Below are 15757 nucleotides of genomic sequence, written 5' to 3' on the forward strand. Positions count from 1 at the left end.
ATTTATAAATTAAGCACAGTAAGGGATTAAAACAACAATAACTAATAATAAGGTAATTATAACAATATACTGTAATAAAGTTAGTGAATGTGGTCTCTATCTCAAAATATTCCCCTTACCCTTCCTTTGATGATGTGAGACAATAAAATGCCTATTTGATAAGATCAAGTAAGGTGAGTGACATATAAAGGCATTGTGAGGTAGTGTTAGACTATGCTGACCTGATGATATGTCAGAAAGAAGATCAACTACTTCTAGACTGTGGGTAACTGAACCCATGGATAAGGGGGTACTACTGTTAATTAGTAACAGAACTGTATATTTTTTTAAAAGTTACAAAGGCAAATTTTATGTATATTTTATCAGAAAAAAAAAAGAAAATCCAAGAATTACAGCAAGAGATTTTAGTCCCCTGACATATCCTTTCCATCCCTTAGGTCTGTCTTCCCAGGGAATCTTTGTATTTCTATTTTTAGGTACAGTAAAGACATTAATAAAAGATTTGGAGAAAGCACATTTTAAACATCCAGGATTCTGTACTTAGATCACTTTGAAAGATGGCAGATTTCTTGATTCTCAAAATAAAAGAATCAGAGAGTCTGGCAATGCTGGGTACATATCCTTCTGAATCAAAAGCTGCTCCATCAAAAAGCATGACTCATACTCCAGTTGGTGACAAGCTCATGTCACCAATATCTGTTATGTGAATGGCCCCAGGAGACACCTGAATTCCCAACACTAACCTAGAGGTGAAAATCTTATCTCATTACCTGATGGGTTTCAAGAACAAGAGTCATTGACCGGATTGGACCAAAGCTCTTAAAAAGCCTCTTCAGAGCCCTGAGGTTGCAATTTTTGCTAAATGGCCCAGCATAAACAGTTGACATCTCTGTCCACTTGATCCTCATCTGTAAGAAAAACAGAATGCAGTGAGGAGGTGAATGTGGTAAGAGGAGTAAGTCTAATCTAAAGAAAACATGAGTTAAAACATGGGATAATTCTGCTTTAAGTAATTTCTCAACACAAAGCCGAATGTACAAAGATTAGTGTATAGATATTTCACAACCACTTTATTTGGAATAGCAAAAACTTATAAAAAACACATATGATGAAGATAATAGATATATAATACAATGGAGTACTATACAACCATTAAAAAAGAAGAGAAATAAGATCATGTGCTGACCTGAAAAAATGTATGAGACACACTACTAAATGAAAAAGCTGCCAAATATTATAGTTTGATTCTCTTTTATAAAAATGTATTTTCTAAAATATTAATACATACATAGAAAAATGTGGAGAAATGCAGAGCAAACTTATTAAAGTATGCAATACATTCTTTAACTCAGGGAGATTATAACTTATAAATAAATCATCTAGTAGAACTCATCTACTTACCCTCTTGTTCATCTCTTCAGTGAGGCTGGGTGAAAAGGGTTCAAAAGAGAACTGGACGATGCTGAAGGGAAACAGGGGAATTTCCACTCTGGCCTGCTCAAGAACCTGCAGAGAATAGCAAAGCCTGTATGAGACAGGAACCTAATGGCTCTTGGAGGTGAGCTACAATAATATAAACAAGGTTGCCTTTTTATCCATATTAAAAAGCAAAATGGGGCCGACTTTAAGGTCTGAAGAAAATGGTGACACAATACAGTCTCCTAGAAAACAGTAAGGAGAGTAGGTAAAATCATGTAGGACCCAGGCCTTTAGCATCATTAAGAAAAAGAGACTACTAGAACCTTTAAATTACCTCTAAGAAAGAAGTTAAATTCCAGCACAACTCCCACCATCTCATACTGTTAATGCCTGTGAGTAAAGACAGAAAGGAGAGGAGGCTTAAAAGACTCTGGAAAGAAATCAAAAGGCATAGAAGACTTAGATGAAGTACAAACAAAATCACCCCCAGAAAGAAAAAGTACAACTAAATGCCAAAATAATGAGCATAGGTCACAACTGTAATATTTCACAACACTTGACTAAGTAAGAGGTTGGAAGCCTCAGAAAAATGCTTCTGAGGAAGAATAAGGTATATAGAGAAGAGCTAATACCCACTTAGAGACATTGTCGGGAAAGAAAAGAAGGAATTAAGGGGGGGGAAATGAAGGATATCCTGCAGAAAGATAATAAGAAAATGTCAACTCTCCCAAGAGCATTATAAACTCCTTATTCTTTCCAGCACAGTATCATCTTCAAAATAAGCACTGTTAAAAAAAGAAGAGAGTGTAACATCAGCAATAAGGAACAGAAAGAGCTTCAGTTTCTCACTCTCCTATAGACCCCAAGTTAACAAAATACAGACCAGAATGCCTTTGTGTGTTCTGTGAGAACTCTAGAGGCCAGCTGAGAAGCTATAGCATTTAGACCAACATAAAAACCAAGAAGAGATTCCATCAAAAGGAGGAAAGAAAGGGGATGCCTGGGTGGCTCAGTAGTTGAGTGTCTGCCTTCGGCTCAGGGCATGATCCTGGAGTCCCAGGATTGAGTCCCGCATCAGGCTTCCTGCATGGAGCCTGCTTTTCCCTCTGCCTGTGTCTCTTCCTCTCTCTCTCTCTCTCATGAATAAATAAATAAAATCTTTAAAAAAAAAAAAAAAAAAAAAGGAGAAAGAAAATCTGTAGTGTTTTCCTTTTTTTTTGTTTTTTGTGTGTAGTGTTTTCCATGCCAATTCATACCTCCCCTGCATTCAACCTCATACAGTGCAACCCAAAAGAAACTTCCCAAATCGAGGATTGTCCTTTGGACAGAAACATGAATAGACCTTGCACTCAACATTTCGGCTCGTCTTGAGGCTGCCTCTGGGACTAGTTTTCTGTCTCACTTGACTCAAAGCACTGATGGTACTGGCAGCATTATTTGGGAACTCCTTAGAAGGAGTGAGGTCAGCAAGGTCATGGACTAGGAAGGTTCAGGCCCTCATTCTTCCACAAACACCAAGTTAACAACAACAAAGAGACCAGAATACCTTTGCAAGAACTCTAAGGACCAACTGAGAAGCAATAGCACCAAGACCAACAAGAAACCCAAGGGATTTCAGCAAAAGGGAAAGGAAAATATGCAGAATTTTGTGTGCCCACCTATGTTCCTCCTCTATCCTTCCTATAACTAGAAGTCCTCCCTCTGGATGGAAACAAAAAAGTGGACTCTGCATCCTATATTATCGCTAGTCTGAAGTTGCCTGAGACTAGTTTCTATCTCACCTGACTAGAGCACTAATGGAACTGGCAGCCTTGTTTGGAAGCCACTGAAAACAAATGCAATTATCATAGCACATTAGAGCTGCAGTTCCACAGCCAAATGCCAAAGGAAGCAAGAGATTATGAGCACTGAGAAGAAACAGACAAGCTCCTTAAGGAATCTAAAAGTATACACACAGTCTCAGAAAAGATACATCCTCAAATTGGTGAGAGAGGTCCTGGAACCTCTCTAGCTAATCAGTAAAAGTCTTCTGTACCATGATGCCAGGCCTTAACAATGGGACAGGTAGTTGGTTTTTTTCCCCCAAATGACTAGGTCTTAAAAAAGATCACAAGGCATACAAAGAAATAGGGAAAAATGGCCCAAAGTAATAAAATAAAATTCCAGAAACCAAAACTAAAGTAACACAGAATGAACTAAAAGAGAACAAAGACAATTAATGGAATCAGGAAAATGACACATGAACAAAATGGGGTTCAACATCATATCTGATCTGGAAGAAGAAAGAGTCAGCAAACATGAAGACAGATCATTTAAAATCATCAATCAGAGTAAAATGAAAAAAGAATGAGGAAACGTAAATAGATCCTAAGATGGGACAATGTCAAGACCAATATACATATAATGGGATCCTAGAAGAAGAGAGAAAGGGAAGAGAGCTTATTTGAAGTAACAATGACTAAAAACTTCTCAAATCTGAGTAAAGAAATGAACATGGAATTTCAAGAAGCTCAAAGAACTTGAACCAGGATAAATACAGTAAATCTAAAGAAGCTCACATAAAGAAGACACATTACAACCAAACTGTCAAAAGTCAAAATCAAGAATAGAATCTTGAGAGCATCAAGAGAAAAGCAACTCATTACATACAAGGGAATTTCCTTAAAATTATCAGTGGACTTCTCAGCAGAAATCTTTGCAGGCCAGAAGAGTGGTGTGATATATTCAAAGTGTTAAAGAGAAAAACAAAACAGAACAAAATAACATCAAGAATACTGTAACTTGCAGAACTCTGCTTCAAAAATGAAGGAGAAATTAAGATTTTCCCAGATTAAAAAAAAAAAAAAAAAGAAGCTGACAAAATTCATTACAATTAGACCTTATCTGCAGGAAATGCTAACAGGAGTTCTTCAAGGGGAAAGAACAGTAGATAGCAACCACATGAAAACAAAGTTTTCAGTCAAGGCAAACACATGAACCAATGTTGTAACTTCTATTAAGGTAATTTTGGTGTATAAATTCACTTTTAATTCTTCAAAATTTAAATGACAAAACCATATATTTCCCATGTTAATGAATATACATCTATATAGATGTGATTGAGTATTAAATATTTATTCACTATCAAAATCTAATTTACTAGTAACTTAAATTTTTTTTAACATTTTGAGTATAGCTGTCACACACAATGTTAATTTCAGGTATACAACACAGTGATTCAACATCTCTATACATTACACTATGCTCACCACTACAACCATAGCTACCCATCTGTCACCATACAATGCTATTACAGTATAACTGGCTCTATTTCCTGTGCTGTACCTCTTTTTTTTTTTTTAAGATTTTATTTATTCATTAGACACACACACACACACACACACAGAGGCAGAGACATAGGCAGAGGGAGAAGTAGGCTCCATGCAGGAGCCCAATGTGGAACTCGATCCCAGGACTCCAGGATCACGCCCTGAGCCAAAGGCAGATGCTCAGCCGCTGAGCCACCCAGGCATCTCTGCTGTACCTTTTATATAAAGGTGCAATTTATGACATCAGTAACAAAGTGTGTGTGTTGGAGCTTATAAAAGTAGTTTCTGTATGCAATTGAAATTAAGTTGTTATCAGCTTAAAACAGGATGTTATAACTTTATGTAATTGCAACGATAACTATAAAGAAAATATTTATAGAATGTAATACACAGGGCAGCCCCGATGGCCCAGCGGTTTAGTGCCGCCTGCAGCCCAGGCTGTGATCCTGGAGACCCAGGATCGAGTTCCACATCGGGCTCCCTGCATGGAGCCTGCTTCTCCCTCTGCCTGTGTCTCTGCCTCTCTCTGTTTGTGTGTCATGAATAAATAAATAAAATCTTAAAAAAAAAAAAAGAATACACAAAAGGAAGTGAGAAGTATAAAATTATGTCATTACAAAAACAAAATCAATGAAACACAAAGGATAGTAGAGAGGAAAAGAGGGACAAAAGCTACATGATATGCAGAAAACAAAAGATAAATAGTAAGCCCTTCTAATTTAGTAATCACTTTTAAAAAAGTACCAACAAACTGAATTCAACAGCATTTTAAAAGGATTATACATCATGACCAATGGGATTTATTCCTGGAATGCAAGAACGGTTCAACATATGAAACATCATCCCATGGGGGCACCTGGGTGGTTCAGTTGGTTTAAGCATCTGCCTTTGGCTCAGGTTGTGATCCCAGGGTCCTGGAGTTGAGCCCCACATCAGGCTCCCAGCTCAGCGGGTTACCTGCTTCTCCCTCTCCCTCTGCCACCTCCTTGCTTGTGCTCTCTCTCTCAAATAAATAAATTCTTTTAAAAAAGAGAAAAAGAAAAAAGAAAATCATCCCATGTAATATACCACCTTAATGGAAAGGACAAAACCCACAAAATCAGGGCACCTGGGTGGCTTGGTCAGTTTAAGCATCTGTCTTCAGCTCGAGTCATCATCCTGGGGTCCTGGGATCAAGCCCCACATGGGCTCCCTGCTCAGTAAGGAGCCTGCTTCTCTGCCCCTCCCCCAACTTGTGCTTGCTCTAACAAATCTTAAAAACAAAAACACAGGGCAGCCAGGGTGGCTCAGCGGTTCAGCCTTCAGCCCAGGACATGATCCTGGAGACCCAGGATCGAGTCCCACGTCAGGCTCCCTGCATGGAGCCTGCTTCTCCCTCTGTTGTGGCTCTTCCTCTCTCTCTGTTTGTCTGTCATGAATAAATAAATAAAATCTTTAAACAAAACACAGAATCATCTGAATTGATGCAGAAAAAGCATCTGACATGATTCAACACTCTTTCATGATAAAAACACTCAACAAACCAGGAACAGAAGGAACCACCTAACAGAATAAAGGCCACATATGAAAAGCCCACAGCTAATTTTTCAAAGGTGAAGGGTTGAAAACCTTTTCTTTCTCTAAGACAAGAAACAATGATGCCTGCTCTTGCCACCTCTATTCAACATAGTACTGGGATTCCTAGCCAGAGCAATTAGACAAGAAAAAGAAATAAAAAGCATCCAAATTGGAAAGAAAAAAGTAAAATTATCTCTGTTCACATATGACACGTAGAAGACTCAAAAGAATCCACAGAAACATTGTTAGAACTAATAAATGAATTCATCAAAGCTGAAGGATACAAAATCAGCTGTGTTTCTATATACTAACAATGATCAGAAAAGTAAAGTAAGTGGGGGAAAACCTCATTTACAAAAGCATCACAAAAGAATAAAATTCTTAGGAATTAACTTAACCAAGGAAATGAAACACTTGTATGCTAAAAAACTACAAAACATTGCTGAAATAAATTAGAGAATAAGTAAATAGAAACATTCCCATGTTTACAGATAAGAACACAATACCATTAAGATGTCAACAGTACTGAAAGCAACCTCCAGATTCTATGCAATCCCTATTAAAATTCTAATGTCATTTTTATCTAGTATCATTTTTTTTTGTAGAAATAGAAAAAAATCACCCTAAAATTCTTACGGAATCTCAATTTTAAAAGAACAAAATTGCAGGACACAAGTTTCCTGATTTCAAAATGTATTACAAAGTTACACTAATCAAAACAGTATGGCACTGGCATAAAGACAGACATACAGACCACGGAACAGAACACATTTCAAAAATAAAACTTTGTGTATAGTCAAATGATCTTTGACAAAAGTATCAAGACCATTCAATGAAAAAGGATAGTCTCTTCAACAAAGAGGTACTGGAAAAAGAGGGAAAGTTGGAACCTTTTCTTACATATATATATATAAATTAGCTTAAAATGGATTAAACACCTGAAAGTAAGATCTAGAACTAGAAAACTCCTAGAAGAAAACATAGAGGAAAAGCTTCATATGGATTTGGCTATGATTTCTTGGGTATGACATCAAAAACAGAGGCAACAAAAGCAAAACAGACAAGGGGGAGTGTATCAGTTCATCAAAACACACAATCAATATGGTGAAAAGGCAACCTGTGGAATGAGAAAATGTTTACATATCATATATTTGATAGGGAAATAAAATCCAGGATATATAAAGAATATGTGTGTGTGTGTGCGCGCACTTATTTGTAGTTATATAAAGAACTCCTAAAACTTTAACAAAAAACCCAATTCAAAAAGGGGACTTGAAAAGACACTTCTTAAAAGATTATATACAACGGCTAACAAACACAAGGAGAAAAAAAAAAAAAGAGGTTCAACATTGTTAATTACCAGATGACAATGAGATATCCCCTCATACACATTAGGATGGCTACTATCAAAAGAGAGAGAGAGAAAATTAAGTGTCGGCAGAGATGGGGAAAAGTTGGAATTCATAAGCTATGCACTATTGGTAGGAGTGTAAAATGCTGCAACCACTATGGTGAACACCACAGTAGTTTCTCCAAAAAATTAAAATCTCTTTTAAAAATAACAATTTAGGGACACCTGGGTGGCTCAGTGGTTGAGCGCCTGACTTCAGCTCAGGGCGTGATTCCGGGGTCCTGAGATGGAGTCCTACATTGGGCTCCCCGTGGGGAGCCTGCTTCTCCCTCTGTGTCTTTGCCTCCTGAAAAAATAAAATCTTAAAAAATATATAAAAAATAAAAATTAAAAATAACTGTTTAGGGGTGCTTAGATGGCACTGTCAGCTGAGCATCTGTTGGTTTCAGCTCAAATCTTGATCTCAGGGTTGTGAAATCAAGCCCTGCATCGAACTCTGCAGTTAGTGTGGAACTTAAGACTCTCCCTGTGCCCTCTCCCTCACTAAAATAAATAAATCTTTTAAAAAAAAATAACTAGAGCAAAATAATAATATGCAGAAGTAAAATGAATGACGACAGCACCAACACCAAGGATGGGAGGGGAAAAATGCAAACATATAGTTAAAGGTTTTTATATATGAAATGGTATAATATCACCTAAGGTAAACTATGTTAAATTAGATATGCTATAAATCCTAAAGCGACTACTAAAATAGCACAACAAAGAATCACAGTTAAGGCACTGCCAAAAGAGATAAAATAAGATCATAAAAAATACCCCAGTAACTCAAAAGAAAAGAAAAAAAAAAAGAAATAGGAAAAAAATAAAAAAAGATGGTACATATAGAAATAATAGCAAGGTAAGAGACTTAAACCTAACAGTGTCAACAATCATTAAATGTAAATAGCCTAAATACTATTCTTAAGAGGCAGTGATTGTTGGAATGAATAAAAAAGCAAAGCCTAACTGGTCACAAGAAACCCACTTTAAATATAAAGATATAAATAGACTAAATGTAAATTAAAAATATATACCATTGTCAACAATAAACAAAAAGAAGCAGGAAGGGCTATATCAGCCTCAGACAAAGTAAAAGTCAGAACAGAAAATGCTTCAGGGTGGGGATACCTGGGTGGTTTAGCAGTTGAGTATCTGCCTTTGGCTCAGGGGGTACCCTTGGGTCTAGGGATCCAGTTATGTATCGGGCTCCTTGCAGGAAGCCTGCTTCTCTCTCTGTTTATGTCTGTCTCTCATGAATAAATAAAATCTTTTTAAAAAAAGAAAGCTTCCAGGGATAAAGAAGGCCCTATTTTTAATGACAAAGGGGCCAATTCATTGGGAAGACATAATGCATAATGTTTATGTATCTAATAGGAAAGCTGCATTAAACATAAAGCAAAAATCATGCAGCCCAGGTGCCTCAGCAGTTTAGCGCCACCTTCAGCCCAGGGCCTGATCCTGGAGTCCCAGGATTGAGTCTCACGTCAAGCTCCCTGCATGGAGCCTGCTTCTCCCTCTGCCTGTGTCTCTGCCTCTCTCTGTGTGTCTCTCATGAATAAATAAATAAAATCTTTAAAAAAAAAAAAGCAAAAATTAATGAAACTCCACAAAGAAATAGACAAATCTACAATTATAATGGGAAATTCCACCTCTCAATAAACTTAAAAGGATTCAGGTAATTCAAAGTACATTCTTTGGATAGAGAACTTAAGAAATCGGAATAGATTTCAGGAAAATCCCTAACTTCTTAAAACTTGGAAAATAAATAGCATACTTCTTAAAAACTATGAGCCAAAAAAGAAATCAAAAGGAAAATTAAAAAGAATCCTGAACTGAATGAAAACATTTTCAGTATTTATTGAAACATCAATATTTCTAAGATGCAGCTAAAGTAGTATTTAGAGAGTAATTTATAGCTCTAAACCTGTAGTAAAAAAGAATGACCTCAGCTAACAGTATTCTGGATGCATTAGCCAAAGCATCCACTGGAAAAAAGACAGTCTCTTCAATAAATGGTGCTGGGAAACTTGGACATCCACATGCAGAAGAATGAAACTAGACCATTCTCTTATACCATACACAGAGATAAACTCAAAATGGATGAAAGATCTAAATGTGAGACAAGATTCCATCAAAATCCTGGAGGAGAACACAGGCAACACCCTTTTTGAACTTGGCCACAGCAACTTCTTGCAAGATACATCCATGAAGGCAAGAGAAACAAAAGCAAAAATGAATTACTGGGACTTCATCAAGATAATAAAAAGCTTCTGCACAGCAAAAGAAACAGTCAACAAAACTAAGAGACAACCTACAGAATGGGAGAAGATATTTGCAAATGATATATCAGATAAAGGGCTAGTATCCAAGATCTATAAAGAACTTATTAAACTCAACAGCAAAGGAACAAACAATCCAATCATGAAATGGACAAAAGACTTGAACAGAAATTTCACAGAGGAAAACACAGACATGGCCAACAAGCACATGAGAAAATGCTCCGCATCACTGGCCATCAGGGAAATACAAATCCAAACCACAATGAGATACCACCTCACACCAGTGAGTATGGTGGAAATGAACAAGACAGGAAACAACAAATGTTGGAGAGGATGTGGAGAAAGGGGAACCCTGTTGCACTGTTGGTGGGAATGTGAACTGGTACAGCCACTCTACATAACTGTGTGGAGGTTCCTCAAAGAGTTAAAAATAGACCTGCCCTACGACCCAGCAATTGCACTGCTGGGGATTCATCCCAAAGATACAGATGCAGTGAAACACCGAGACACCTGCACCCCAATGTTTATAGCAACAATGTCCACAATAGCCAAACTGTGGAAGGAGCCTAGGTGTCCATCGAAAGATGAATGGATAAAGAAGATGTGGTTTATGTATACAATGGAATATTACTCAGCCATTAGAAATGACAAATACCCACCATTTGCTTGGATGTGGAGGGACCTGGAGGGTATTATGCTGAGTGAAATAAGTCAATTAGAAAAGGACAAACATTATATGATCTCATTCATTTGGGGAATATAAAAATTAGTGAAAGGGAATAAAGGGAAAGGAGAGAAAATGAGTGAAAGTATCAGTGAGGGTGACAAAACATGAGACACCCCTAACTCTGGGAAATGAACAAGGGGTAGTATAAGGGGAAGTGGGCAGGGGGTTGGAGTGACTTGGTGATGGGCAATGAGGGGGGGGCACTTGGCAGGATGAGCACTGGGTGTTATGCTGTATGTTGGCAAATTGAACTCCAATAAAAAAAATTTAAAAAAAAAAGGAAAAGAAGGAATACAACTATACTATATAAGCACACCGGAGTACTATGCAGCTAATAATAACAAAAAATTAAGACAATCCTTAGTAAACTGATATAATTTCCCAGATACATTGTTATGGAAAAAAAGCCACTGCCAAAGAGCTTATATAATATGTTAACTTCTGTGTAATAAAGAAAGAAATAAGAAAGCATATATGCATCTGCTTGTTTTTTTTTTAAAGATTTTATTTATTTATTCATGAGAAACACACAGAGAGAGGCAGAGATATAGAGGGAGAAGCAGGCTCTCCAGGAGAAGCCTGATGTGGGACTCAATCCCAGGACCGATCAGGACTCAAGCCACAGGCAGATGCTCAACCAGTGAGCCACCCAGGTGCCGTATATCTGCTTTTTTTTTTTTTTTTTTTAACCAAGAAGAACAAAGAATAATTCAGGTAGTGAAAAGGATTGGGTAAAAGGGATAATAGGTGAGAGAACCGCATTTATCTGAGTACAGAGTTTACAGGTTTTGGTAATTTTGAAGCACATTAAGGTTCTACAGATCCCAAAAATAAATCAACAAAGATTCCAGGGGGGAAGAAAACCCTAAACCGAAAGCACAATGAAACAAATGAACCCAACTATATATTCAATACAAAACACAGCTAATCTGAAGGGGAGAAAAAAACCAATACAAATTATAAATGAAACATTCACATACCCAATACTCAGTTATAGACAGGGTGGGGATAGGGAGGAGAGTGAACTGCAAACCAATACTTAAATCATTCTATAGTGATTTGGGTGCATCAAATCTAAAACGATTTTGGATATAGTTCAGGTTTGAGCGAATGAGTTAATTGTTGATGTTGTTGGGAGCCAATGCTCCCACACTAGATAGAGAGCGTTACAAATAAAGAATGAAGAAAAGCAAGGAAGAATCTTGTATGAAAAGGCTAAAATCAAAGGTATTCATATAAACACATGATTTCTAAAATATGCATATCTCTGTACTGCGTGTGCATGTATGTATATATCAACATGCATATATTTCCTCTGTCTGCTTTACTGGTCTAGAAGCAAAGACACCCTAGTAGCAATATGCATACCCAGTGCCCAGATCTTGGTTTCCAATATCAAGATGTAACTGAATTATCTTGTGCCAAAAAGGAAAAAAATATTCCAAAAAATTATGGGTGCATGTCACAAGGACAAAGGTGACAACCTGAAGGGGCTACCCCTAGCCAAATTTGGGAAGTTTGAAAACTAAAACAATTTAGTACAATCATAAATTATAAACCACTGAAATAAACAGAAATCTATGAGTCCACACTGAATGAATGAATGAATGAATGAATGAATGAATATAAAGCTAAAGGAAGGACTTTTGCTTACAGATTGCTGAGTAACAACTAATAAATACGAAGGAAGTGCTAGAGCTAGAAATCATCATTGTGCAACCGTCAGGTAGGAATCAACAGTTTTTGCTAAACATGAGGGGAAGTTCTGATAAAAAGCTGGATATCTGCTCTTCTTAAATTATCTCTTCATATTACTTATTAGAAGGGACAAAAGTAGTAAATCTACAGTGGAGAAAGCAGACAACATCTTGTGAAGGTTATCAAAATAAACAGCACAAAATAAAGGACACATGGACGTGTGCCTCTGAGTGTGATACCCTGAAAAGGAAACATGACTTATAAGTAGTTTTGTAAAGAATGCATAACCTGTGTCTAATCATGGGGAAATGAAACCATAATGAGGAACATTCTGTTCAGGGTAACATGTAACACGTATTACTTAAAAACTACCATTGTCATGAAACACAAAGAAAGGTCGAGGGATGTATCCAGATTAAAGGAAACTAAAAAGATAGGACAACTAAATGCAATATTTCATCCTAGTTTAGATACTGTTCTGAAGGAAAAAGAGATGCTACAGGACATTATTGGGTCAACTAAGAAAACTGGAATACAGATGAAATTTGAAAAAGATACTCTATCAATATTAACTTTACTGAAGTCTATTATGGTTATGTAAGAATATTTCTATTCTCAGGAGATATATATTGAGGTATCAGGGGAAAAGAGCCATGATATAAGAAGCTGATAATCAAATGGTTTTGAAAATAAAAGGTCATATAGAAACAGGAATATAGAAAGAAATAGCAAGAGAGCATAAACATGCCAGAATATACACAAATGGGGCAGAGCATTAACAGATGAACAATCTGGATAGAAGGTTTATGTCACCACTCATGCAAGTCTTCTGTAAGTCTGAAATCCTTTCCAGATAAAATAAAAAAGTAGAGAGAGATCTTCTGAACAAGATGACCTAATAAATGCATGCTGCAATACATCCCTTCAACTTTATGCATACAGGAGTAATATGTAAAATTTAAGAAAACTAAAAAAATACAATCATATTATAAACCAAGATAAATATCTCACTATGCCAGATAATGAACAGAAATCCAAAGTGGTGTGCAATGCCAAAGGTAGGCTCTGCAAGCAGACACTGGCAGCTGACAGTTCTGCTCCTGTGAAATAACTGGGACTAAAAGTGCTCCATATAAGATGGGAGACAAAAACCAGACTTGATAATGGTAGCCGGGATTATTGATGTAAAAAAAGCTTGACACTTAGTGTGAATTGCAAGGGATACATTCCCCTGTTTTGAGCACAACATTCAAACAGACAAGTTACTCACCTCTTTATTTGAAAGGCACTTAACAGTTTCACAGTTTCTAGCTGAAGAAAGTTCACTAGTTTCTGGTTCCCGGGTCAAGAAAAGGAGCTTCTGACCCATTAAGTCCAAGCATTCTAAAACACTGCAAAAAAAAGTAGAAGAGATCAAGGGAAGAACAATAGTTTTTCCTAACCTAAGAGTTACTTCTCTATACTTGCACTGTCTAAATAAGGTAGCCACTAACAACATGTGTCCATTAAAATTAAAATTAATATTAAATTATGGTTCAGTTTCTCAATACACATTAGTCACACATCATCCTGTACTGTGTGGACCTTACTGGAAAACACAGATCTAAAACAATTCCATCACTGGAGAAGTCATATTGGACAGTACTGTTTTATATTTAGGGGAAGTTAAGGATAAACATGAAAAATACTCAAAGCTCTCTAACAAATTTATATTCTAAGGATCTGACACATTTATTATGGTGTGTAGATGAACTCCTTCCAAGACTGTTTTTTGTTTTTCCCTAATCTGGGCAATACATCAAAGGTGACTTGTCTAATCAAAACATCCACTAGTTTATCATCTCCCCTAATGCTACTTAGGTTCACTGTATTTCAATGTCCTCCTTTTTGGTAAGAGTTTAGACCAGTTACTAGATTTAGAAAATAAGAAAAATAAATACATACGATTTAGAGTGGAAGGTGCTATTTTTCTCTCCATGGTTTTTGTGATAGTAGAATGTTACTCATACTATTGGTAAACATTTCTCAATAGACTCAAAAAAGGAAAAAAAGAATTCCCAGGTTTGGTAAATAAGAAACTAAATACTCTTATTTGTTTTGTTCTTATTTAGAAATAAAAATATTACCTTGTGTTTGGCTGCTGAACTACTTCTGCTGTATTTCTTAGCTCTTGGCCTGTTGCTAGCAATTCTTGGTGACTAGCTAGTGCCTCCAGATTTAGTTCTGCAATCTTAAGAAAATCAAGTGGTAAAAATCATCTCATTTCCTGCAAAGCATCTGAGGTTTAAAACAAACAAAACAGGGATGCCTGGGTGGCTCAGCGGTTGAGCGTCTGCCTTCAGCTCAAGGCATAAACCTGGAGTCCCAGGATCAAGTCCCTTATCAGGCTTCCTATGAGGAGCCTGCATCTCCCTCTGCCTATATCTCTGCCTCTCTCTCTGTGTCTCTCATGAATAAATAAATAAAATCTTTTAAAAGAAAATAAAAAAAAATAATAAAACAGACAGCAAAAAAATCCAAGAAAAACCCACTTGAGTGGTGTTCTCTACTTCCACAGACAGTGGCTCTGCCAGTGCCACAGTCCCAGGCAGGCTTCAACAGCTACCAGATGGTTTCTGGCCATTTAGCTAAGAATGGCATATGTTACCAACTGTTGACCTTGTTACATGAATATGGGAAAGGGCAAAGTAGGGCTAAGTATAAGGGGATGGCAATTTTGGCTCATCACTGATCTCCCACTTAGTCACTTAAAATTTACTTCTCTGTGAACATTAACTTTTGGAAATTATAAAGTAATGGCTTTTATAGCAACATCAAAAAACCAAAAACCAAAAAACCAAAAAAACCGTTCATTGACTTATAAAAAACCAGTTTATTCTTCTTCCATAAAGTGGGAGACCACTTGGGAGTTGCAATGTAGAGTGAGCCACAAACTATTATTTATATGTACAGTAAGACATTTTAGAATGTCTTTCTACTATTGTGAGACAAAATTCTATTTTGGATATTTATGATTCTGCATATAAAATTTATTTCATAGTGGAGTAATGATAGAACATATCATGCAATGGGACAATCTAATTAATTGGAATGCATTGTAATAAGGTCTGTAAGAAACTGTTTCCTTCAAGAAGGTCTCCCTTATGTGCTGTTCTAATCTACACCCATTGAACTGCTGTTGAAACAATGGTATGTGCCTCCCATCCTAAAAGAGCAAAAATTTATGTGGATTATTAAAAATTATTACAATTATCAGCACACAATGAGCCATATATTATAGTGCTTAATACATTCAAGGCACTGTACTAACAGCTTTATATAAGATATCTCATTTACCCTCACCAATATCCCAGAGAAATATGTTTCCATTTTACAG

The 15757-nt window shown here is 36.6% G+C and overlaps 1 protein-coding gene across 4 annotated transcripts in view; it reads right to left on the reverse strand.

Moving 5' to 3' along the window:
• REXO5 (RNA exonuclease 5) overlaps nucleotides 1-15757 on the reverse strand; it is a 48062-nt gene that overhangs the window by 9511 nt on the left and 22794 nt on the right. For all 4 annotated transcript variants that reach the window (XM_041747509.1, XM_041747508.1, XM_041747510.1 and 1 more), the window contains 4 exons: nucleotides 14508-14611; nucleotides 13652-13772; nucleotides 1402-1506; nucleotides 771-908 (listed from right to left, as the gene is read on the reverse strand). In XM_041747509.1, coding sequence (XP_041603443.1) covers nucleotides 771-908; nucleotides 1402-1506; nucleotides 13652-13772; nucleotides 14508-14611 — 468 coding nt within the window. The remainder of the gene's footprint in view (nucleotides 1-770; nucleotides 909-1401; nucleotides 1507-13651; nucleotides 13773-14507; nucleotides 14612-15757) is intronic.

This window comes from Vulpes lagopus, chromosome 3 (assembly GCF_018345385.1).
Source record: "Vulpes lagopus strain Blue_001 chromosome 3, ASM1834538v1, whole genome shotgun sequence".
Classification (NCBI taxonomy): domain Eukaryota; kingdom Metazoa; phylum Chordata; class Mammalia; order Carnivora; family Canidae; genus Vulpes; species Vulpes lagopus.